Genomic DNA, 27,824 nt, shown 5'->3' on the forward strand with positions numbered 1-27,824 from the left:
CTGAATCCTACGTCGCAGTAATCTCCTTTCGTGGGAGTAGCGGTATCTGATTCTTAGATGTACAAGCGCCTAGATCCATAAAAAATTTGTTTTCCTCTATGAAAGTATCTTTTTCTCTATGTAAATCAAATTCAACATTCTTCTCACCGTCTTTTTGAAACCACAAATGTGATACTGGTTGTTTTCGTTCAACCTTGTCTTCACCAGTGGCTACACCGCTTCGCGTGACTATGTTGATACCGTGATCATTTTCGCGTGGCTCAAATCTCATCATTTGAATATTATGCATCGGCTATTGGTTCTTCTTCTCATGCATCTTTGCTGTTAATACCAAGCAATCTTCTATAACATGATCAAATTTCTGATAGTATTGACAAGAAGGCACGTGAAAAGTATTTTGGGTATCTAAAGTTGTAGCAAATGATCTGGCTCCGACCTTTTCCAACTCCTCCTCCTTGTTCTTTTTCCCATCCTTGGATTCCTCCACGAGCCACAGGTGAGCCTGGATCATTCTGCACGCGGTTTTCATCCTGCATTCTATAAAACAAAGTCTTGTCCATCATTAATTCATAGCTTCGACAATTCCTTTAATCATGACCAACCGATTTATGAAAGTCACAAAAGAGTTGTTTTGGAGACTATACAAACTTCTGTAATAGAGAAAAATCATTTGTCGAATTTTTTCCTGACACTTGGCAGATGCTACACCAGGCACTTGCACTGGTGCTTGATCTAGTGGAATATTCTAGCTTCAGTGGGTTGGGACCCCTCGCAATTATATAATCCTGGAATACAGTAAAGTAATATTTATGATGACCTTGAACCTTGCGTTTTGTGCACCAAACTTCATAATGTGTTTCCGATTTAACCTCCTTTGCCTTCTTTAGATCCTGCAACTACATATGTAGGCTTGCTAACTGTGACTGGACCTATTGAACTCCTATATTTATGTCTTCGAATGGTGAATCTTCTAGCTTTGTTGCGATCTCCAATGCTTCAGCCTCAGGCCCAATCTTTTGCTGAGATAACAACAATCTCAAGTGAGGTAATAGCGAAGCTATATACCAGTCCCTATGTTGTTCATATGAAATATGAAGATTATCTTGGCTCATTAAACACTTTAGTCACTGATCTATATCCCATGTGGACTCGTTAACCCTCTTCTTGATCTCCTTTATTTTGGTTAGACATTGAGCTTGCGACTTGGCTTCCTAAATTATGCATTCAGTGCATCCTTCGTGTTAGCTAACGAAGCAGTTAGATGAGTCACACTATATCTGATGTACCAAGTAAGAACTTTGTCTTGTAGTGCCATAATCAATTGCACTTTTTTCATGTCATCACCATTGACCTGCTATGCCTTCCACACAACTTCTACGACAAACCAAAAATGATCGAGATCCTCTAATCACTAACTCGTGAATACAACCATTTTCAGTGTATTCGCCATACTGAATAGCGGAGGTGGAGGTGGAGGTGGAGGTGGAGGCATAGGTGTATGAGGCAGAGGTGAAGGCAGAGGTGGAGTGGATGGATGCAGAATTCCATAAGTACCTTGATCTACTGACTATGTCACACCTCTAGACATATTAGGGTTAGTTCTTTCTTCTTCACTTTCAGACTCTCCCAATAAAGTTTTGTATTCACTTTCAACGAATTTGTCTAGATCTACTCTAACTCGGTTTCCACTTCGCATAGATCGAGTCTGACCTCTCTTAAACATCAACGTAAAGGCATAACCCCTTTTGCGCACAACAACATTTTAATCTAGGTCTTTAGTGACTTCAGGTGATTACCTCTCAGACCCTTGAAGAATCGGAGTTCAGCTTCACGTTAAGACACATATGTATCGATGGAAAATTCAGTTATGAGACATCCCAAGATATTGTCAATACAATAATCAATACCCCTTACAACCTTGTAATCACATCCTTCAAGATGTTTAACTAATTCTGGAGTCCACACAATAGGATCGTCGTGCTTCCACGTGGGTTTGATATCCACTAATTTGGATAACAACTCATTTAATTCGCAAGGGAACGTTGAAACGAAAACTTCATGCACTTCTATGTAGAGATACCTTTGTAACCAATTTTCTTTTGACAAGAGTGGATTCCAATTCTCCTGCTGCAAACTCATGCAACTTCCGATCTATCCACTTCTCGATTTATTTCTTAGTTGGTATCCATTTACACCATATCACACATCCCTCAGATAGATCTTGGTCCCTGCAACATAACCATTTGTTAGCTTGAGGGGGCTTGGACCCAGGTTCAGAGTTAGTTATGCTAACCAACAAAACCTTATACTACAGGCCCTTTCGGCAACAACCCTCTTAGTGCAAGTTTCAGTCTTACCCGAGGGAGTATTGGGGGATGCTAGAACTAGGTTTCTACATCCAGAATGCTATGTGATGTGAGAGTAAGGCGTTTCTTCAGTCTCATCCCTGATCTGACATTCATGAATACTTATCCTTAAAATCCCCAAACTTAAACTAGATTCCAATTAAACAGAGTTATGAGCTTTGGCTAAGGGTCTAATCATGCATAACATATCAGATAATAGTAGATCCAGATCTTCACAGAGTAATGAAGACAATCTTACAGATAATTGGCATTCAACTTATCATAAATATAGAAAACACGTAAGTATACAGTTCAGACACATATTTGCTTCACATACTCTTTATTATTCCGTATCTTCAATACATATACATTTCTAACCCTGTGCGCATAGCTGTAGTTTCCCGCGCACTCAATTGCGGACTTACCAAGGTCTCTGCACACATAGTTGCAGAAGCATTCCCCTTCACCCAAATAAAAAAATTTCTTACGCTTACAAAATAAAAAATATATCATCCCCTTAATTGATTGATTGTCTTAGACTCTCTTAGACAACCATTTATATACTTTTTCCCATTATGATACCATGGTTTCCAAGCCATGGGCATAGCTTAAAACAATACAAAAACTAAGGGGAGTTGACATTCCTAAAAACCCTTGACTCCTAGTGACCTGTAGGTTGCGCGCTCTGCTCCTTAAAATGCGGAGGCTTTACAATATATTATGAAAATTGGACCCAGTGGACCCAGTACCAAGAGCTTCATCAGGCCCAAAGTTCTTCCACTTCACTTTAAATTTCTCGATTTCTTGGTTCTGGAGTATGAGCATCTTTCTCTTCAATATAGACTTGACTGGAATTCTCCATTTGGTTCCACCTACAATGCATACTAGTAAACGACATGATCAACATCTTTAACATAATTCTTAAGCAATGGCACAAGGAAAACATTGTGGACTTTCACTATTGCGGCTAGTGCAAGTCAATAGGCTACTGGTCAAATCCTTGAAAGGTCTAAAAAACTAAGGTTCTAGCTTGGCACATGATCCAAATTGCAAGGGTCTCTTCTTTGGCTTGATATGAAAGCACATCTATTCCCCAACCTGAAACTCCTTAAACAACTTGTTCTAATCTGCATAAATTTTCTATCTGTCCTAGGTTGCCTTTAGATTCTTCTTGATTATCTATATTTCATGTTCCATCTCTGCCAACATATTCGGTCCTATACACAGCCCATTAACTAGAATACTCCAATTGATGGGAGTATTACAACTCTTCCCATACAATGCCTCAAATGAACTCATCCTCAAAGATTCCTGATACACATTTTTATATGAGAACTCAACCAGTGGAAGATACTCTTCATACTTCCATTGTTGATCACGAAATACATCCTCAACATGTCCTCCAATATCATTTTGACCCTCTCTGTCTGTCCATCTTTCTGTGGGTGATAAGTTGCACTGAAGGCCAACTCTTTCCCTAATCCTACAAACATCTCCTTTCAAAACTTGGAAGTGAACTTAACATCCCTATCTAACATAATCTTCTTTGGAACACCATGCAATCTCACCACATCTATGATGAATACCTGTGCTACATTGCTATCTGAATAAGTAGACTTCACTAGAATGGAAACATGTTACCTCCCATTTCAACTCTAGAATTGTAATTGTTTGTAGTAGTCCACCTGGATGCTTACACTCTACTTGTACCTACTGACAATCCAAGCATCTAGCCACAAACTCTACCATGTCCTTCTTTAGATTCTACTAATAATAAAATGTCTTCATCATTTTCAGTGTCTTTTGATATCCTAGGTGACTTGAATATGGTTTCACATGAAACTCTCTTAAGATAGTCTTCTTCAGCTCACTACTAGCTGGCATATATATCCTGCCACTAAATATGACTAGTCAATCTACTGTAAGATGATTGTCTACATTCTGACCATATGTACCCTGCTGTATAACAACCAAGGGTAAAACAACCAAAGAAGCCCTCTTGAATAGGGAAGGGCTCTACAAAACTGAATGGATCATTTAAAGGAGACGTTCATTCTATGAAAACTCCAAGCGGTCGGACCTAAACCCATCAAATTTGTGGAACTGTATCTGAGGCTATAGCATAATATGAATTCATCTAGGCATGTAGGGGGCTAGTTAAAGGGCCACCCCCTCATGAGGTCTGAAACATCTCACACACACACGGGAATCACTGGTACAATCTGCTACATAACTGGACCATCAAGTGTATGAATCACGAGCATGAAACAACCATGTCAAAGGGAAATGATGATTCCATTTACTTGATCCAAGGCACCGAATGAGACTGGAAGCCAAAACTAGGATACACCACCCTCCAAGTCATTCTTATGGAATAAATGAGTTGATGTTGACATAATAGGGCCCGCGATAGGTGAGGCAATGAGGATCCTCAACTTGGGCATGAGGGAAAATAGTAATGTGACTGATGGACTTACACCAGGGACAATGGAAAAAATGGGACTAAGGGACAAAGAGATGACTTCCCTTGTCACAGCATAAAGTTCATGGTTGACCTAGCATCAACTCACTCAACTCTGGAGGGGATGGGGGACAATATGACTAGAGGCCAAAATGAGAAACATAGGATGAACGATATTGTTATAGACATTTTTGTGCCTTACAGCTATAAGCATGAAATGTCCATAAACCAAGGGATCCTAAGTCCCTAAAGATGTTGTTCCAGCTCCTAAAGAAACAAGGTCAACAAATTACAGCTTCTCCCAGAAGTTCTCCACCAGAAACTGTTCAAAACTAGTCAAAACAGGATCATTTCAAGTGCTCCACTAGCTGGTTGTGTTGCAAAGCACCCAAATACACTGGCTAGGTGCGTTGCAACGCACTTGAATGCACTACCAGGGTGCGTTGAGCGGGAAATGACAAGTGGCAGAGTCATTCAACAAGGTGGAGAGACAATGGAAGCTTCCAGAATCTTCTCCAATGACACTTGCCTCACTGAATTCGACCAGTGATGAGTAAGAGGCTCTCAGTCTCCAAGTGGAAGAAGGAACTGACAAAGAGAAGCCACTAATCAACTCATGGGATGACTCATCCTCTTTGCATACATATATATATGGATCCCTCACCAAGAGATCCCGGACGCTGGAATTTTGTACATTGCAGAGAATTGCTGTTGGTTTTGTGATTGACATCAGAGTATTGGGTGATTTATGCTTTGTTGGAGGTGAAGAAGGGATTCTATGCTGGGAGGCTGATGCTGGATCAGGACTCATTGGTTGTAACTCCTCCTGGATCTTCTTGTTTTATCAATAAAACTACTTGAGTTTCTCCTACATGCTTGCATATCTGATGTGTGTTATATTTGTATGTTTAGCTTAAATCTGATCCTAAGATTTTTATGAACATAAATCTATGTCTTTGTGTAGTTTCTCTCTTCTGTGAACTTGCAGGAACTTGGTGACGCTGGGTAAGTGAGGGAGCAGATCGGTGGAAGCTGGCAAAGAGAGGATAGATTGGATCGAACAACTAGCGCAAGACACAGGTCGGTTCATCTTAATCTTCTTCGTTTATTGTTCATAAAGAAGAATACAAGAGTAGTTTTCCTTGTTTGTTTCTGAGGTCACTGTCACAACCCTGTGGGATAGGGTCGTTCTGAATAGACACTTTTCCCGAAAACAAAATGGCGACTCCGCTGGGGATCGTGTCTAGTTAGTTTATTTGTGTTTCTATTGTTGTTCATCTCATAAACTTAGGAGTGGTGAATCGAACTGCATTTGCCATTTACAAATTCAAAGTAGACATCTGCTACTCTAGTCCATTCACTGGGCCTATTTATGATCTGAACAGTTGACTCACAAATGATCTGATTACCCTTTGTGATAGCTCTCAAACCTCTTGTAAATCAACCCTCTGATTGTGCACATTTGATTGCTTTTATCCAGCCAAAAACCATAGATTAAACTGCAAACCGTGACCTAGAACCCGGAGACAATTCTCGTTTCTGCTTCAGCGCAGGCTCTGTGAAGAGACTCTACATTTCAGCACAGTTCCCGAGAGGGCTACCTGCGTTGCAATTCAGTTTCTCTGTTTAGCAGGTGCGTTGATCAGCCTAGCCCTGCCTAGCTGAGGTTCTTTGCTCATCTTTTCCAGTTTTGCCTCTGATTTTTGCAGCTTGTGATCAGTGTGTTTGTCTGTCTAAAAGCCCCTTTTCTTTGCCTTAATTCTGCCTCAGTTGTATAAAAGAAACTGTATTTGTTACGTCATTTACAGTTTCCCATTGCAAAAGTAAACTGGTCATACTGTCGCCCTTAGATCTAGATCTGTCGTAAGTATCGTTTTGATCTTAGGAGAAAGTTTGTTTGCTGTTGACAGTTGATTACGCTTTTACTTTTGCCTTTGGCTTGAATTTGTGAATTTCTAGTGTCGAAACAAGTGTTTACTTCAAAATCATAAAGTGTCGTAATCGTCTTTACTTTTTGATTTCAAAAAGAAGCTTGTTTGTGTTTTTCACTTGAAATCGAATTCAAATTTGTACAACAACTTTCTTTCTAGGCATCAATATTAAGAAAGTGAAAAACAAATACATGCACAAGTGCATTTGCATATTGACAGTTTGTATGGCTTGATTTAGGAAAAGTGCATTTACAGTGTGCTCTTTGCTCTTTGAGAAAAGATTGTGTCTTTCTTTTCCCCTTGTAGCTAGGATTTTCATTACTGAAAAGAGATAAAAGCTTGCTTATCATCTTTAGATTGCATTTTAGGAATTACATCTACATCTCATGGTGAACCCAAAAGGCAAACTTCATAAGAAAGATCAACCTAAAATAAATTCAATGAACTTAACAACGCTTTGTAACTTAACGCACAACATCTAGAGGTCTAGGCTAGAGACGTATTCCGGTGTCGTAAAGCCTGGTAACTGTTGTCCTCACTGTTGGTTGGGTGATTCCTCCACTTTGAGACAATAAGTGCCAGTACGGATTTGTGCTCCCACGTACCGTCGACTATATATTGGGAGACCCCTATAGGCATAAAACCTTTATCCATAGGAAGCCGTGTCGGCCGCCCTACTGATCGCAATGCACTGAACACAGCATTCGGGAAGATTGACCACCCGTACCCTAAAAGGTATTCTGCGATTTTGCGATTGTTTTGGCACTCCCTCTACCTAGACCTCCAGAGAAGTCCCTTTTGTTCCTTTTCAGACTCCTTAACGGAAAAGGTCCATCTGAGCACTTGTCACTTCAGGCTCATTAAAAATCGAAGGAGACCAGAGTCATCTTTTGTTTTTTCTCGACTCTTTAAAACTGAAAAAGCAAGTTGTGTCAAAGCGTGTTAAAATTTATTTTAAATGGAATATTCATACCCTTTTTCCTGCGTTGATCTTTAGGTTGAGAAAATGGAGCCTACCAACCAAGGAATTCCCCTTGGTGGAAATCCTAGTCCCTTCTCCTCTTGGGGAGATGTTGGTGCGCCCCATATGGCCACATTGTCGCTTCCAGGACTGACAATTGGCTTGCCAGTATGGCTCTTCTCAACCAATGTCGTTCAGAACACCACTATTCCTGAACAGTCGAATCAGCAATTAGACGAGTCCAGAGTTACCCACCAGCCTTCTACTTCCTCTAATTCTTCCTCTCCTCCTTCCTCTTCGCTTGACGGGACTGGTAAAGCTAAAAGCCAAGTTCCTAAGGAGAAGAAGGAAAAGAAGAAGAAAGAGAAAAAGAAGAAGGAGCCAAAGGCGAATAAGGGAAAACGAGTGTCGTCTAATGAAAATCCACACACAGCACCGACTAGGCCTAAATCGCCATGTGTCATTTGTAGAGGAGACCACTTTCACAGAGATTGTCCTTGCATCCCCTGGATACTAAGGGACTGGTCTCCTCGTTTGCACAATCCGGTGTCATCAACCTCTGGAGATCATGTTGAAAGCACACCGTCAACTAGTGAAAGTGAAGCCCCAGGACAAAAAGGGAAAGCTAGATTTCCTTGTAGACTGTGCGAAGGTGACCATGCCCTCCACCGTTGTCCCTTCTTAGACGAAGCTAAAAGAGTTTTGGATGATCATCCGGTTTCACCGTTACGACTTCCTCCTGGATATAAAAAACTCTTGCCGAGTCTATCACTAGTTGAGAATCTAGCTGGCCCGCTCAAGTGGTCGGCTGAAGCGTCTATCATTGAAGATAAACCAACTGAATCCATACCAGACGAAAGTCAAAAGGTCGAGGCGGCAGTTGACCCGGTATTGCCTTCAGAGGTTTTATCTTCGAATGATACAGTCACTGAAGAGAATAAGGATGACACCGTCCAAATTCTCTTCATCAACACAGACTCCGACGAACACAGGGGCAATCTACCCATTCCTTTACCGTAGGAAGGAAGTTCGTCAGATCCATACCCGGCCAACTACTCGGTCCCACCTCCAAGCAACCTAGTTGTATCCTTCGATTGGAATCAACTAGGCAGATCCCATTTGCCAGCAAGCATACCATTCCAAATTATCGTTCAAATATATAGAATGGTCATGGCTGGTACCATCATTGATGAGGGGGATTCTGTGAGTATCCTTTCCTCTATTGCTTGGAAAGCGCTTGGTTCGCCATCGCTGTTGCCTAAAATGAGAAATCTGACAGGCTTTGATAAAGGAACCAGTCGACCTTTAGGGATCCTTCCCGATGTGCCCATAACATTGAGAGGGAAGACAGTTCGCCTAAATGTCATGGTCATTCAAGGACCCTTGGATTATAACCTACTCCTTGGACGAGACTATATTTATTGCATGGAAGCCATCGTCTCCTCACTCTTTAGAGTAATGTGTTTTCCGCACGAAGGAAGATTGGTCAAGCTCGTGGACCAGCTTTCATTTCCCGGATCACGCATAGCAAATAGTCAAATGCCATCCCTAAATGGTCTCTTCACGCAAGAAATGTCTCAAGTCCTAGTCCGTCCTCCCGATGAGCGCGAGTAATTCGGAGGGATATGACTGAAACCCAGGGGGCATGCGTCCTGGTCTACTTCGGCAGGAAAACTTCGGGTATAGAGTAGGTTTCTGCGGGAGAATATGACTAGTCCATACCATGTCCGTGATTGGAAGAGGGGTTGTTCTAGAATAAGATTCTCTTGTCAAAGTTATGAGAGTTGGTTGATCTCGCCACTCACCTTTGTCTATTTCGGTAGACATCGCCGAGGAAGTGTTTTGTTTGCACCGCGAATAGAGCAATCTTTGGGTAACCTGTAAGAGGTAGTTCCCTTCCTGATAAAACGAATGTTTTGTCAGCTCGAATAAAGGGTGACCCTTCCTGATAAAATGAATGTTTTGTCAGCTCGAATAGAGGGAGACCTCGAAACTCTGTTTTATACCTGGGGGCATGCAAACCTTTTGGAGTGCAAGCAAAGGGCGACTATTTATTTTTAAAATTTTTAGGTCCTCCCTTTAAACCCGTAGGCTAACCCTTTAAACTCGTAGGATTAGTCGTCACCTAACTTGCATAAAGAAAGGATGTGGGGCAAAAATCTAAAAGTTGCCGTTTTATATGAGACATTCTTATCATATGACTGGATTAATCGAGCAGTTTTAGCACATAGTTCAAGCTCGTTAAAAAATAAACATAAGATCGAGCAAGTGTTTCAATCTGCATTTAAGCTCGTTAAAAAATGAACTATCCTCCGGTAAATAACCATTGTGAATGAAGCATTTTCAGCCATTAAAGCCTTGGTCGTGTTTGCACCGTCACCTCCACTTTTCCATTAGCCGATCATTCACCTCCATTTGATTGTTTACCCATTTTGAGGAACAGCTGCGAAGAGTGATTTCACTAGCCATCCTTGTGACACTGCCGTGATTGGAAAATTCCAAACCTTACCTGGAATAAGCTGCTACCCATTTTATCACTCGTTCCTCAAAAGACGAGTCTTCTTTAAGCTCTTTTCATCTGACTCGTAAAATATGAAAAGATTGCCAAGTTTTGGCCTTCCAGCTCGTTAAAGCGCAGGAAGCGCTATCCCTCCTCTAGATTTTAATCTTTTTTGGGCCTGATGGATTATTGCACAAAAAGATTGAGCGCTTGTTTTGTTCAGCTCGTTAAAACTATCGAAAATTCATCCCTTCTGTATTGTTTTATACTTTTTCGGACTTAAGGGATTAGATGACAAAAAAGGAATTCCAGAGTTATCTTTACGTACCTTTTTAGACTCTCTAAAAATGAAAAGGACTGAGTTATGTTTGTCGTTAAACTCGTTAAACACATTAATAGCGACAAACTCGTCTTTAGACGAGAACGAGTTTCACTATCGCTAGGCTCGTTAAAACATAGCGATGGGTTTGCCCGAAAAGAAAATTATAGAACAAGCATATGTTATCCTCCTCAAGCTTGACAAAAATAAAGAGGTACTGGTTAGCAATGACTGGGGAAAAATTGGGAAGAAACTCAAAGAATCTTTATTGGTAGCAAGTCGCTCTTGAACATAACACTTCCACTCCATTCTTGAGTCGGGTTGGGTTGTTTCATTCACCGGTCACATCACCATGGTCACGCCATACCATCCACATTTGGGGTAAATGCTACCAATCCATCGCATAAGTGTCGCCGACATGTTCAAGAGAAGTCATCCAGAGAAGTCACCCGTGTTCCATCCACTACCATACATTATACTCCATTCCTTCATGACTGCCATCCTGAACCATATATCATCAGATCATTTTCACCTCCATCAAAATCATTTGCTCCGTTCCATGTCATTGATGTGGGATTCATCAAGGCCCTCCTTTGACGGATCGCTTCTTGTCGACATCAGCTCATTATCCGAGAAGTTGATCTAGGAACACCCCATTCAGTACTTTGAAGCTTGCATGCCTCAATGGCAAGTTTCTCACTTCCGGCGACATGTATACATCAATGACCTTCGACCGAAAGATTTTGCGTGGTGTTCGATGCCAAGTCCTTTATTCACACCACGTGAACTGTACTGCAGTACCTTCAGGGTCATCATCCTTATCAGGGATTCCTCTCGCGCTTGTTAACAGTTTACATCATCGACTGGTAATCAAGCAATGTCTTTCCATGTTCGACTTCAAAACATTTCTCACATGGATCGACTTGTACTTCGAGTGAAGATCGGATGAGATTGAAGACCCCGGATCTAGTTTCATCCATCCGGGCTGCGATATATATTCAAGAAAAATAAAAACATTGACATGTACAGCATTGCAGCACAGATAATCATCCTACCAAAAGGATGATGACTTCATCAGAATCATCAGTCTACCATCAGACAATTGTCTGTCCTATGTACATGAAAATGAATTTATAAAGCTGAGCATGGGAATGCCTACCTCAGCTAGATCATGAAAACAGTATGAAAATAATGTATTGTATTGTATCTTATTACAGGTCTCCTCCCCAGCATTAGAAGAACTTCGGATCCTCCTAATAAAGCATTTCACCCGATAAACGGCCTCATACTTTAGGGGGCAACTGTTATAGACATTTTTGTGCCTTACAGCTATAAGCATGAAATGTCTATAAACCAAGGGATCCTAAGTCCCTAAAGATGTTGTTCCAGCTCCTAAAGAAACAAGGTCAACAAATTACAGCTTCTCCCAGAAGTTCTCCACCAGAAACTGCTCAAAACTAGTCAAAACAGGATCATTTCAAGTGCTCCACTAGCTGGCTGCGTTGCAAAGCACCCAAATACACTGGCTAGGTGCGTTGCAACACACTTGAATGCACTACCACGGTGCGTTGAGAGGGAAATGACAGGTGGCAGAGTCATTCAACGAGGTGGAGAGACAATGGAAGCTTCCAGAATCTTCTCCAATGACACTTGCCTCACTGAATTCGACGAGTGATGAGTAAGAGGCTCTCAGTCTCCAAGTGGAAGCAAGAATTGACAGAGAGAAGCCACTAATCGACTCATGGGATGAATCATCCTCTTTGCATACATCTATATATGGATCCCTCACCAAGAGATCCCGGAGGCTGGAATTTTGTACATTGCAGAGAATTGCTGTTGGTTTTGTGATTGACATCAGAGTATTGGGTGATTTATGCTTTGTTGGAGGTGAAGAAGGGATTCTATGCTAGGAGGCTGATGCTAGATCAGGACTCATCGGTTGTAACTCCTCCTGGATCTTCTTGTTTTATCAATAAAACTACTTGAGTTTCTCCTACATGCTTGTATATCTGATGTGTGTTATATTTGTATGTTTAGCTTAAATCTGATCCTAAGCTTTTTATGAACATAAATCTATGTCTTTGTGTAGTTTCTCTCTTTTGCGAACTTGCAGGAACTTGGTGACGCTGGGTAAGTGAGGGAGCAGATCGGTGGAAGCTGGCAAAGATAGGATAGATTGGATCGAACAACTAGTGCAAGACACAGGTCGGTTCATCTTAATCATCTTCGTTTATAGTTCATAAAGAAGAATACAAGAGTAGTTTTCCTTGTTTGTTTCTGAGGTCACTATCACAACCCTGTGGGATAGGGTCGTTCTGAATAGACACTTTTCCCAAAAACAGATATGCAAATATGGATGGAGTATTGTGACATGACCTAATGGGATATGAAACAAACTCCATGGATGCAAGGGTGACTCATCGGAGATGCTCTAAATAAGGGTGACTCGATGAGGCTGCCACATAGAATAGGCCTTGTGGGGACCATGAAAGCATGAGTGAATAATGATTACTCATGACAAAAGTTGACACGTGATATGACAAGAATTAAGGGCAAGCGGTCTCTAAGGTACAAGTGTCACATATGAAGAAATTTGATTTTGAGAGGTCACAAAGTGACCCTTCTTGGAAAAATGGCTTCTTGGTGAAGTATCAAATCATCAAAAATTGAGAAAGATCCGTTATACTACTCATGGAGAGATCTCCAATGCTGCTAATGGTTCGTCAAAATGAGCTATAGTTTGGTCGCAATAGGCGACAAAAAAATGTGGGTTTTCCTATAAAAGGACGTTTTCCCTCCAATTTGAATTCACTTTCTAAGTGAGCTATGGTGAATTCAGAGAGGAAGAAGATGCCCTATCTCTTGTGGAGATTGTAACAGATAAACCAACCATCGGAATCAAGATATTCCACTTTCAGGTAGGTGGCCTTACTCATCTCTTCAATTTCAAAGGTTTATTTCCTGATTTTTGGTTGCCTATAGCTCCCTCAGAAACCCCTGCTCCTCTTCTCCATCAAGTCACACTTTTTGGGCCCAAAATTATGATCTGGCTCACAAGAAAGAGGGAATATGCTGTGAGCTTGCAGGTTCTGGGTAGAAAACTTTGATTTGGAATTGAAAAGAGGGGTGGTATGTTGGCCTCATGTGGGTTGTAGGTTGATCAATGTAGGTCAATGTTTTCTTCTCTCAAATGATAAGACATGTGGTGCTTTGTAGGTATGGTAGAGTTGAAAATCAACTGGCATGAGCGAGATTTGGATAGCCCTCAATTTGAGATTCAGATAGATCAGGGGGGTTGAGGGGTGTTAGCTCACTACATGATTTTCATGTTGGTAGGGAACCCATTGATGAGGGAAGGTCAGCCCTTGATATCAAGGATTGTGAGCTATTGGGATCGAGACCAAGAGGTATTTTCATTTCAGGGACACAAGATTGAGCTCATATTATAGGAAATTTATTTCTTGACAGGACTCCCTACCCTAGGCGTGGTGGGGGATATACATTCGGTGTTGCCTCATGGGAGGAACATTACAAAGTTTATGTATTTCCATTGTCCACGAGGTGTATGTTTGAAGGGCACGACCATCCCGATCAGTGATGCAGATAGGCTAGAGACATGGGCTGTCACTGCAGCAGTGATATGGGTCTTGGTAAGCCAGGAATTCCACCACATCAACAATGGGCAGATGATGTTGTTGAGAGTTTTTTGGCAGGTACCTACTATGGGTGGGCCCAAATGATGTTTTCGTTGGTGAAACGAAAGTTAAGGCTATGTAGGAGGCAGGTGAGCCACGATTATGAATTTGGTACAGTGTTGTGTGCTTTCTTCTTTGAGAAATTACCCACCATCCGTCTTGGTGTACAGATCTAAGATGAGGGCCCATAGGAGCCTAGGATATGTTGCTGGGGGTAGCTACTATGAAGACGAGGAGGAGGGGGAGTTGGATGGGTGTTCTGACCTGAATTTTTCGCACATTGGGATCAGATGCCCCTCTCATTGATGATTATCCTTATAGCGAACTGAACTATCAGGGTGATCTTAACTTACCACTTCCATTCGGGTGAGCATGGGGACCAAATGGTAAGTATTAAGTTGCTAATTTTGTGGTGGATTTCATATTTTTTTCAAATGTATATGGTACTTAGTGTAAAATATGTGGTATGCAGTCATAGCCCTGGTAAAACTGGTAGGATATGCAGGACGGGCCATAGTGCTAGGTGCTGCAGATCAGGGAACATCATGATCAAATCATGGTCTAGAGGATAGTGCGCTACTCGCTGATCTACACCGTAGGTGTGAGGTACTCTTGACCAGAGTTTCTGAGCATGAATGGCATGATTTACACGATCGATACACAGATGAGTGTATCGGACTTCCCTCAGAGTGACAAAGGATCATGTTGTACATGGTGATGGCTGGTCAGCCAATATGTGATCTATGTGTGAGTGGAGTAGACCCGTTAGCGAGGGATCTGCTGGATAGAGCCTAGATATGGGGACATTTGGGTCCCTTTGGTTTTGATTTTTTGTAACATGCTATGGGCATGTCAGATGTATTTAGAGTTATGGGATCCAAACACTTATATGTTTTATGTGATGTATAATATGATTATGAATTTTTATATGACGATGATGGTTTGCAATCTGTTGTGTTTATTGTTGTCTTCTATGGTATACATGTGATAAATGCTAATATAGAATGTTATTTGCAATGGTATCTACATAGTTGTTTTGAGCTCTAGGAACATGACTGAAAGTGATGTTTTCAAATTCATGTACCAACAACTTAACTCGTAGATATTTTCTAAATAGGACTTGGTTATGCACATGATACACACCATTCAATTGCATGATAAGTAGCAAGGAATCTAAATGAACATGAAGATGAAGGATGTGATGAGTGAGGGCATTGACTAAAAAACCTATAGCTACATCATATTTTTCTTGGTTATTGTTGGTAGATCTAATGCACATGCCATTTGAAAGGACTAATGTATGAATGGGGGTAAAAGTGGCCCAGGCTACCGAGGCTAGATTCTTGGAGAAGCGAATCCCACCATCGACATAACCAATACACGGTGTGGATGATGGATCCATCTGAAAGGTGAGAAAGACAACAGAGGTGATGACGTAACCTACCTAACTTCGTCACAGAAATAATGACACACAAATCAAAGGGATATTCTATCATCAAAATTTCTTGCATTAGAGTGCATTGGGGGAATTAGGAAGGAGATGGCCTTCATAATCCTCCAAAAGATATGGTCCCTTACCTAAGTTCAAGGGTAATCAGGTGTAGACATGGCTTCCATGACATCCCCATTAGAATGGAAGATGGGAGGACAGGAGGAAGATTGACTAGATGATGTGGCGGTTGTACTTGGTGCATCATCCTGAGAAAGAAGGTTTACATATGCATCATCTGGAATTGTAGATGATGAGCTAGTAGATGGAAGATCTACGGATGTTGAGACCTACAATTTTGCCAAAATACATTCGATAGAAGCGCACGTAGAAACCTTAGAAAGGTTGTCTTGCAAGGAACTCAATCATGATGACAGGTAAAGGATATGGCCCATGGAGCTTGTCATCTCAACATTAGGGGGAGGGATCATGATGGTGGAACGATAGTCCCCTTGTTCTGATTTACTAGTGGTACCAGAATCCATGGGTAGAGGAGTAGGTGATCCACTACGAGTGGTCTCATATTCATGAAGCGCCTCAAGGAAATCATGAAATTCATCGAGATGAAGGAAACAATGGGAATAGTGACCATGCTGATCGCACAAGGCACAAGGATGATTTGTGCATAACGTTATGAGTTTTTTGGTGAGACTCGATAAGGTAACTTGGACCTCAGGGATATTTGACTGAGGTAAAGTTTCATGAACTAAAGGTTTGAGATGATGGAGTTTAGGAAAATTATTGGTGGCATGCCCGACAACTTTACACAAAGCGCATGGAGGTGACAACTTTGGGGATTTGGGGGCTAGAGGATCTTGTGGATCCCTGTCCTTAAGATGTTTCCTCTTGGTTTTGCCTCCCTGTCCAGATGCTTTCACAACAGGACTCGATTCCTGTTGAGGTTAGGATGGAACTAGAGTAGCAGAAGGGCCGTAGGGATAGGCTGAACCGGGGTCAAAGAATGATATGGTCATAGTTGACCAGGAAGATTGTTTGCAGGTGGATCAATGTACCAAACTGGGATCCCAAAATTCATATTAGGGACGACCAACGAAGCCATGACAGGGACATAAAATATTCTCGGAGGAGGAAACAAGAAAGGTATCTGGCCTGCATAGTACTATCCCGAAGGAACAACTCTTGGATGGTTGAGACCTCAAGGAACAGTTCCTGGTGGGAACATAGGAGAGGCATCCACAAACAGAGGAAGTCTTGGGGGGATGGATCTGGATGGCTCGGTTGAGATGGTAACAACACGGTGTTGAGGAGATGTTTTTTAATCAAATGTACCAGACTGCTTGTAATTAGCTTGTGATTTTTGTAACATGCAAACACTCAAAGAGAAAGGCTTAGAGGTGAGAGGGGGACGATCAGGGAAAGAACCCAACAATGAGGAATATTTGTAGACTCCAGGTGAAACGCCAGTTGGAGGAATGTTAGACTGCTTATTATACATTGATGAGATAATGGACTTATTGGAGGTCACAGATGTTAGCTCGCAGTATGTCAACTGATTGATGGTGATGATCTTCCCTTCACGGGGAAAATAGATCTTGCAAAAAACTGTAGATGCAGCGACTGACATGGCATAACTGTAACTACAACCTAAGAGAATGTTTTAATATAGAGGGGCATCAATAACCTCAATGCCTACATGGACTTTCTTGCCCACAAGAGTCACTGGACAATTGCGATACATGCCAAGAGGCTGGGAGAAGTGACCATCTCAAGCACGCAAAGTGATGGTGAATGGGGATAGTTCATGTGACTTAATTTGTTTCCAAATGACAAAAAACATCACAAAGGTGGTTTCACCTTCATCAGTAATGCATTGGGAGATGATGGCATTACGAAGTTAGACTAGTAACTGGAAAGAAACGGATGAAGGTAATGGGCGGGTGTTCTGATGTATCAACTGGGAAGAAAATCAAACAATCGTCGAAAGGATTTACTTTTCCAAAAACAGTTAGTAGAGCTTTCTTTTGATATGGGAACAACTAGAGGACTTCCAGCATCGACATGGTAGCAGGTGGTTGTGCCAAGTCGTCTACCATATTGTATGTATGGGTAGCTCAATTAGAAGTTGCGCTATAGTGTAATAGTCCCTTCGGGATCTTAGGGATTGACTCAACTTTAGTTTGAGAGATTTGTAACAGACCATTTGGTGTCGCAATAGGCTCAGTAGATGCTTTGGTTTGGGACTTAGTGGTGGAAGAAGTGGATGGCTTGTCATATTGACGTGACCGAGTTTGCAAGTTGATATCGGAGGTATTGACCTCATCAAAATTCATCATGAGGATCTGGTACTCACCATGACCAGAAGGTTGTGGGGGATGGGCTGCTTGACCTAGCTGAGGTTGATAAACAACAAATCCTTGATGGGGGAAGGATCTGTAAGCACTGCTAGTTGAGATGGTGCAAGATTCTTAAGCAATTGTTGGATGGGTAGTTGACTTCTAGAAGCTACTTAAGATTCCTACATTTGGCACATCTAGGTAAGAGAGGACACTCATGTGTATAACGGACATGTGCACCACAACATGCACAAGGCTTGTTTGTATGAATAACCTTGTTCTTCTTGGAGTGACTACCTTGCTTTTGGTCATTGGTGTTAGGATGGTTCCCCTAGGATTCAATAGGTGGATTACCTTCGTTACCCTAGTTACCCTAGTTACCCTTGCCCTTATTATTTTTTGTCGAATTTTGGGGATTGATCGCACTCTACTGTGCAAACACTTGACCTTGAGGGGGCACTGGTTGCTGGGGCAGAGGATTCATGTGAGGCTATGACACTGATGCTTAAGGGGATTGAGTGCTCAACTGTGCATAGGGATATGATGATAAAGGGGCAATGGTTTGGTAGACAGGTTGAGCATTGGTTGGCCCTGAAAAACTGTTGCTATCAGGAGGGGAATAAGTGTTGGAGGAACTAGTGCCCCTTATGAATAGCCATAATTTTACTGAGTATATGGAGAAGGAGGTGAAATGGATCCAATGATACTGTCAGTGGCGTGAGATGCCCCTAGTGGATTGGCACCTCCAGGATGGGGGAGGTCTAGAATGAAAGTATAGACATAACTTGATTCCACATAAATCAAGTCATATCTCATAGATGTTTGGAGAGATTCTTCCTATGTCTGAGAAAAATGAGACGTGACATCTTTGGAAATGCATGATAAAAGTCTCCTAAGAAACCAATCAAGCTAGACACAGTCTTTGAAGGGTGGGGCACAACATGTGCTCCTCATTCTATGCCATTCCTAATCATGATCATAATGATGATTTGAAGAGGACTAAAAGAATGCGGTCAAGAGCTCCGTACCAATGTCGTATCGGAGAGGTAACTGAAAATATGAGAGGAGCGCTTGTAGCAAGCATCACGATGAATGGAGTCATCGGTGATGGAATTTGATGAACACCACATATGGAAGGAGCAGACGTGATTGGTGGGGTCCTCTCCAAAATTACCCTCAAACTTTGGGATGTCGGAGGGGAGCTTAGTCGACATAGCTGGCCAACTAGCATCATGATGTATAGGGTTATTTATCAACTAGCCTAAATCTTGGAGGGTTAACCCAGCCATGAAAGGTAGCATTGGAGCTTCTGGAATGGTTCCTGGATGGTTCCACTAGATGTGACTACTAGCATAGAAACCAAGCCACCACTAGGTTGGGTTCCAGCACCAGCAGTAGGTCTAGACATGGTGATGATATGCAGTGCAGGAGGCTTGGAATGAGATGAGGAATTAGATGAACCAGAACAGGAGTCAGTATGGGGAATTGGGGGACTATGAACTCAGAGCCTACGGGGAGGAGTAATATGCCCAAGCGAAAACTATGGATGAAGGCCTAAGAGTCTCCGTGAAAAAATGCCTTGGTGGTGCAATGGTGTTAAAACAAAAGTGGCATGGAAATTGTGAAGGGAGATCAGCCAGATGTTTTTGTCTCTATGTGGGAAGATAACTTAATTAATTTAAGTCTTGGCTTGGCAGTGTAAACCAAGTGCCCTTCTCTTAAGGTGTGATTGTCTATTCAAATGTGTTTATTAATTAAACCTAGATCATGTTTGAAAAAAGAGAAAGGTTGCTGAAATAAATGGAAATTAAAAACATAAAATCAATTAACTAAACCCCATCCAAAATGGGTTTGCAAACATTGTGTTGGTTCATGGCGAAATAAACTGAAAACACACTAAAAAGGCATAGAGATCTAAGTGTCTATGTGATTGGGATGAAATGACACTATGCTATTGGAAAGTGGTGCAGCAACAATAAACATTAGGGGATTTTTGAGGTCTAAAATGGGCCTCCTAAGGAAATTATAAAATAATAGTGGAAATAATAAAATAAGATTAGATTACATCATCAAATTTTAGAGGGAAAAAGACATAACTATTTTTTCAACTCATATTTTCAACTTAGCTTCGTATGGGTTTACTCAAATTTCAAGCAGAAATAGTCATTGGATGCAGAATTTGATTCCTCATCCAAGTCGTACCCGGGTTGCATAATTTCAATGGACTCTGCTACACGAAAAATGAGAAATACATGAAAAATGTGATTGTAATCACACTTTTTCATGTATTTCTCATTTTTCGTGTAGTAGGTTCCATCGACATTATGCAAAATGGGTACTCCTTGGATGAGGAATTAAATTTTGCATCCAACAAGTACTCCCTCTCGAAATTTTACTAAAAACTTAGCGAGATAAGTTTAAAATACGAGTTGAAAAAGTAGTTTTATTATTTTATTATTTTTTAATCTTTGTATTTTTTGCTCCAAAAATGGTGAATCATCTCCCATGGTTGACATCATCATCTGAAATCCTATTGGTTATGATAAATTTTATTTTGGTTGTACATTTTTCTTAGGAGGCCCATTTTAGAACTCAAAAATCCCCTAATGAAACTAGGGGGGAAATCACTGCAAAAAGATAGGGAGATGGGTGTGAAACCTAGGGAAAATAGTGATACCCTAAGGCAAATGACCAAACAAGGTTTGAAATGAAGCTTTGGATGAAAAAAACCTATCTTTGAAGATTAGAAACAAGAAGGTATAGATCTGGAAAATATGGCTGAAAGCACAGTAGAAACTCAAACTTCTTAATCAGCTAAACTCCTCCTATAAAGGTGGAAGTGTACTTGAAGCCCTAAGTGGCTAAATTCCACTTTGATGAGAAAATCAGAGGAGATCAAGGCCTAAGCACGGTAAGATAGTAGTCAACCAACCTAGTAGAAAGCTCTCGGCAAAACCTAGAAATAGATCTGAAAAAATCCTAGAAACCCTAAAATCGCAAATACTGGCCTGATTCCCAGGAGATCGCATTTTTTGGGTTGTAAGGTGTGCTTTGGACCTCCAAATCGCACTTTTGGGGTAGAAAATTGCGATTTATGATCCTTGATTCCTGGTTGCCAAGTCTCGGAAAAATTTGTTGTCTTTGTTGCTGTTGGTTCTTGTGACCCATGGAGAACACCAGAAAACTTACAGAAGTTAGAAATTTGATGGATCTAGGGTTAGAATGATAGTAAACAACATTAAGAGACAAAAAAAAAATAAGAAAACCTAAGTTGAAAATTGAAAGTCACCTAGTTTTCTAGATCAGATGTAAAAACCTAGTGGAGTCACCAATTTTTTTATATTGTTTTCTTCTCAAAGGTGTAGGAACAAAGATCACCTAATACTGTGGATGAAAAATAGTATAAACAATATAAATGGTTGCTAAACATTGTAGATCTGCAACAAATGATAGAAACAAAACCCGCCAAAGTCCTAATCTATGCCACAATCATAGTTAAAAAACAAAATGAAATAGTAATAAATATGGGTAACTCCAATAATCCAATGGAAAGTAGATATACAAAGAATATATTTATTAAACATCACTTGTGAAGGGAAAAAGTACATTTTACCAGTCCCCCTCTATAGGATGGGTTCTTAGCTATCCTCAAATGTCTTAAGCTTTTGTAGAGTCTCTCTCCTTTATAATGTGTAAACCTAGCAAATAAAATTTTTGAGCTCAATAGGAACTCAAAATGGAAAAGCAAATGGTGATCGATAGTGATAATAATCAAAACCACAATACTGATCGCAACAATGAAAAATATCAAGAGTGAATAATGAATGGAAAAGCCTCCTAATTATAACAAAATACTATGTTATCCTCGAATAATGAGCAATAATAAAATATTATTAACCTCATTCTAGAAATAACCACTTGGAATATTTTATTATATTTGGTTAGGAGGGAAAAAGCATTTAAACTTTTATTTAGAAATAACAAATAAATAAATGATTTGTTTATGATCTGAAGAAATATTGTTATGGAATAATAAAAAAATAATGTTTTATTTAATTATTCATAAGGGATTTAGTCAAACTTGATAAGGAATAATAATTAATTAGTGGTAAATTAATTATTACTAGAGAAGAATAGGATAATTAATAATTTATCTATTTATTTTTCATAACTAGGTTAAACATGACAAGGAATATTAATTAAACAATGGTTTAACTAATTATTCCTAGAAGGTAATTAAACCAATATTTATTTAATTACTCTTCATGGATATAATTATAAATTACTTAACAAATGTGGTTTATTAAATAATTTCTCACAGTGACACCAATTTTACTATGGTAAAATTGGCCTTATGTGGTGTACTTTGATTCATATAGTAAATCCAGGCTAGATGGTTAAAGTTTTTTTAGAACACTGTGTATAAACTCCATAGACATGTCATCCTACTGACGTGCCTGTAATATCTGATGCTTTAAGTATGTCCCATAAGAACTCATAGCTATTATATGATTCACTTGTATCTGCCTGCTAAGAGCATCTACAACCATGTTCTATTTACCATTGACGCACCTAATATGAAATTTGAAGTCACTAAACATTCAAGTTCAGACGATCTAAAAAATATCTCAACCCATTATATTCACACATGAATATAAACCTCCTACCATGAAGATAGTGCCTCCACATCCTCAATCCATGAATGATTGTTACTATCTTAAGATCATGTGTCGATTAATTATGCTTATGCTCATTCAATTTTTGTGACTCGTAGTATACTACCTATACTTCCTACATAAGGACTCCACAAGGTCCTTTCTTGCAAGCATATGCACATACCACAAATTCTTTTTCTGTATCTGCAATCTTTAACACTGCACATTCCTCTGTCCATTCAGATTTCTTACCTTTCCTTTGCAATGATGTAATGGTATATGTAATGTGAGATTATCTCTAGATGGACCTCCTATAGTAACCTGCTAGCTGCATGGATGATCTTACATCATCCATGTTTCTAGGAGCTTCCCACTCCATGATTTCCCTTATCTTCTCAGGATCCACTATTGTACCTCCCTTGGAAGCAAAATGTCTCGAGTAATGTACCTCTGTCTGGAAGAAATTGCATTTTCTAAGCTTGGCATACAATTGATTCTCTCTTAGCAATATAAACACTGCTTCTAAATGATCAAAATGTACTTCCTCATTCTTAAAATATATCAATATTTCATCAATGAATAGAATAACAAAATTTTCTAGATAAGGATGCAACACACTATTCATCAAGCACATAAAGGTAGCTGGAGCATTAGGAAAACCAAATGGAACTACAACAGGCTCATAATTTATGTGCCTGGTCCAGAAAACTATCTTATAGATTTCCTCTTCTTTAATGTGTACCTGATGATATCCTAATATACAATATTTAACACTAGAGTGTTTGTCAACAATTCCTTCAATTGCTCAAAACTAGCTGCACAATCCTCTGCCCATTCAAATTTCTTACCTTTCCTTTGCAAAGAATTGATAGGATATGCTATGCGAGAGAAGTTCTTGATGAGCCTCCTATAGTAACTTGCTAACCCCATGAATGATCTTACATCATCCACATTTCTAGGAGCTTTCCACTCCATGATATCCAGTATCTTATCTAGATCCACTATTGTACCTTCCTTGGAAACAAAATGTTCTAAGTAATGTACCTTTGTCTAAAAGAAAATGAATTTGCAAAGCTTGGCATACAATTGATGCTCTCTTAGCAATATCAACACTGTTAATAAATGATCAGGGTGTTCTTCCTCATTCTTAAAATATATCAAGATGTCATCAATGAATAGAATAAAAAAAATTTCCAGTTAAGGATGCGACACACTATTCATCAAGAACATAAAGGTAGCTGGAGCATTAGTCAAACCGAATGGAACTACAACAAACTTATAATTCTCATACCTAGTCAAGAAAACTATCTTATAGATTTCCTCTTCTTTAATGCGTACCTGATTGTATCATAATCTCAAGTCAACCTTTGAGAACACTACTTCTCATTTCAACTCATAAAACTAATCATCAATCCTTGCCAACAGATACCTGTTCTTGATGGTTACTTTGTTCAATTTCCTGTAATCGATGCATAACTTGGGGGTACCATCCTTCTTCATCGCAAACAATACCATTGCACCTTGAGGTGATACACTTGGCCTAATGTATCCCTTGTCAAGCATTTCCTTCAATTGTAACATCAACTCTACTAACTTTGGAGTGTTCATCATGTAAGGTTCCTTTGATGTTGGTGTTGCCCTAGGTACCAACTCAATATAAAGGTCCACTTCTCTGCGAGGTGGAAAGTATGAAATGTATATTAAAAACACATCTTGAAACTATTGCAAGATTGGTTACCTTCTCAACACCCTTACATCCTCAACATCCTTACCTTTATTACTATAAATATGTACTACAAATAACACACACCGTTTTCTACGATTGCGCTTTTCCTACATATCTGTCACCATTCTAATTGACGTTTCTTTCTTCTTACCATGCAAGATCCTTTTTTCTTCATTGTCATCCAAGCACTCAATGGATTTGTCATAACAAATCAACTTTAGTCCTATTAAGATACAACCATTCCATGCCCAAAATCATACTATATGATCCCAATGGAAATACAATGATAAATCTTTGAACTTCAGCTTTCTCATCTTTAAGATAAAGTACACACCTCAATAGCTCGAGGAACTTATTCGTATACTTATCATCTATCATTTATCCCATGTTTATATCATATAAGTCATTACCCTTACTATCGTATTATGCTTTTGACAAGTACTTGTCACTGAAAATTCTCTTGAATTGATGCCAACTCAAGTACTCTATCCTGATGTCTCATACCCATTTCACATCTTCCCATCAAATGTCTACTTTCCCTTTGAGGTTGAAGATAACTATTTTGGCCTTCATGTTCTTTGTGAACTCATGTAGTTCAAAGAACTTATTCATCCCAAGCAACCGAGCCTTTGCAACCTCTGGCTTCTTCAAATATCCATCAAGCATAGGTGGCTTAGATTTCTTAAACTCATCCAGAAAATATTCCTTGTCACTCATCCTGTAAGGGTGATAATGATGATGATAATCATGCATGTCAGAACACGAACTAGGATAGTACCTCCATCCATCGCCTCTCCTATCTAGAGTATTTGAGAGCATTCCATCTTTGATCATGTCATCCCTATCTGACTTGTCTGCACCATGAGATCTACTTCCATATGCCCCATTAGTTTTTTCCTCTTGCCCATGCCTGATCCAAACTGGTCCCTGTCTCTACGGGTCTGACAAACTCTAAAGAATTACTACTTTGAATTCTGCTTGTTTATCTTGTGCTTAAATGATTCTGTCATTATCTTCTTTGCAACTCCTTATGTCATCCTTGAGGCTTCTTAATGTGTCTACTAAGTTAGAGGAATTCCCAACACCACGCTTATCATATAATCCATAGGGAGAGTCTCATAAACTATATTCTACCATCTTGCTACTCATATTTGATATTCTTCCTGCTAAGGATACCATGTCAACTAAAACAAAATATAAACATAATAAAATTACCTCGATATAGTTTGGGGAAGATATCTCTTCTGCAAGATCAAGAAGATTAGCACAATATATGTATAAACATAATCATAACAACATATAGATATCATCCTAACAATAGTCCAGTCATCAATGCATGACCATATCAACCACACATCATGACCTCATGCATGACAACGACAACCATGTCAATGTATGCATAACAATATATGTAGGACATGCATGCATACACCATACATTCAAACACAGACCTGCATAAATAGCGTATAACTAACTTATACTCATGATAAACACATCTAACATCAACACAATCAGCTTTCGCATGGTGACACCACTGCAACCATGGCCACCACCATGTGTATGCAACAAGTACCTAGACCACAAGCATAGAGAACGCATATGCAACCAACATGAAGGCATGACCAACGCACACTGCCCATCCAGTCCATGGGGTGCACCATGCTCTCATACCACTCTGTAACACCTTCCTCCCACATTTACTCAAGTTAACTGATCCACTAGGGTAAACATGTGATGAGAGTCTACTATGATTTCATTCAAATACCCATGTATTAAGGAAGTGGAACTGACACAACACAAGCAATTTTCCCTTCCAAAAATGCTACAGAACCTCCAGGAGCCAACCAATATTTCTAGGTGATCAACCCCTGAGACAAATTAACATTTTACTGACCTAGAGCCTTAATCGCTCCCACGAAATGGGCATGCATGCAATTGGGAACCTCAAGTTTCTCTTACAGAAAGGGCATGCAAGCCATAGGGGTCGTTTTCAGCGAATTCAGAGTTAGCGACCCCAGATTTTGTGCCACATTTTGAGGGCCAGGATTCAGGCCGCTCCCCAGAACTCCATGAGACCTTCAAGAATGAAAAGTAACATTAAAAATATGGTACTGAATCAAATACTTGACTGGACCCCTACTAGCCATGATAGGGATTTCATCAAACATGTCAGAAATATGCATTCTACGGGTCATAAAAACATATCTGAGCATAGGGGTCTCATACTTATCTTAGAATTACTAAGAACCATTGATGCCCTTATAGCATTAGCTTCATTATCATCTATTGAGTCATATATTCATTTTTCATTCATTTACAAGTGAAAACATGATGAACAACTTAAATCATCACTATCATGAAACATACTCATAACCAACATATAAATGACAAAACTAATAAGGATACAACAACCATAGAATCCACATATAAAACAATACATTTAGAAATGAGATATCAAGGAGAAGGAACTCTTATTAATGAATGTATAAGAAAACCAAGTTTTTGACTTCCATGAACCACCTCACCATAGATTGGTTGAACCAAATATTTTTTCCAGCTAATCACCCTCGTACAATATTCCAAGCATGAATGTGGGACTCATGACCAAAACTCAACCAGGGCTTCCTAAGGCTACACCACCTCACCCTCATGAATAGAACCATGCTTTACCATAGTCCACATCGGATCAATAGGCCCTAAAAAAGCATGGATACCACTAGATTTCTCCACCTACACCATGACAAATTTTCCTATCTCCTAGTCTATGCTTCCCCGCGATCATCACTAGATCAATAGGCCCAAACTGAGACCCCACCCTCCAGGATTTACCATATATCCAGTCATTCACCGACCAAGGATTCCTATGCCTAATCAAGGGCATCTACCTCTAGGCTTTGCTTGATATCCCTCCATTCATTGGTTGAGGATTCCTAGGCCCAGAGAGGTAACAAAAAAGCTAGCTTTACCGCAACCCATAGTCTAATTCAAGGGTTACTATGCCAAGGATTTACCACAATCCATAATCCGATTCAGGGATCAGTAGGCCATGAGTTCTTTCTTTCAAAGTCCACCTCACTCAGTTTTGAATCCATCCCGTAATCCAGATCAACCAAACACATGAAAGACCCTTCACACCATAGCTATCCATAAATGGAAAGGAAAGGATAAAGAATGCTCTCACACCTAGAAAGACCCATGCCAATGACAACAAGAGAACCAAGAACACACATGCATAACCATTCATGCGAAATCTAGCAAGGAAATCATACAATATGAAATTCAATACCTATAAATAATCCCAATGTAGTTGCTTGATCTTGATCTTCCTTGCTTCATCCTTTCTTTCCTTTGACTTCTTTTGCTTTCCTTGATTCAATGTTGAAGTGCTCCAAGAAAAACTCTAGGTATCCAAGAGTGTCAGCAAGAGATAATAGAGAGAGAGCTCTGA

General features: G+C 40.0%; 1 protein-coding gene across 1 annotated transcript in view; it reads right to left on the reverse strand.

The window, feature by feature from the left end:
* The window catches only part of LOC149161562 (uncharacterized), a 61,493-nt gene that overhangs the window by 27,857 nt on the left and 5,812 nt on the right, over positions 1–27,824 (reverse strand). The window contains exon 3 of the mRNA XM_089434918.1: positions 26,336–26,452. Coding sequence (XP_089291044.1) covers positions 26,336–26,452 — 117 coding nt within the window. The remainder of the gene's footprint in view (positions 1–26,335; positions 26,453–27,824) is intronic.

The sequence above is a fragment of the Pinus tabuliformis genome, chromosome 5_2, assembly GCF_031772625.1.
Source record: "Pinus tabuliformis cultivar Carrire ecotype Pingquan chromosome 5_2, CPIR1, whole genome shotgun sequence".
Lineage (NCBI taxonomy): Eukaryota > Viridiplantae > Streptophyta > Pinopsida > Pinales > Pinaceae > Pinus > Pinus tabuliformis.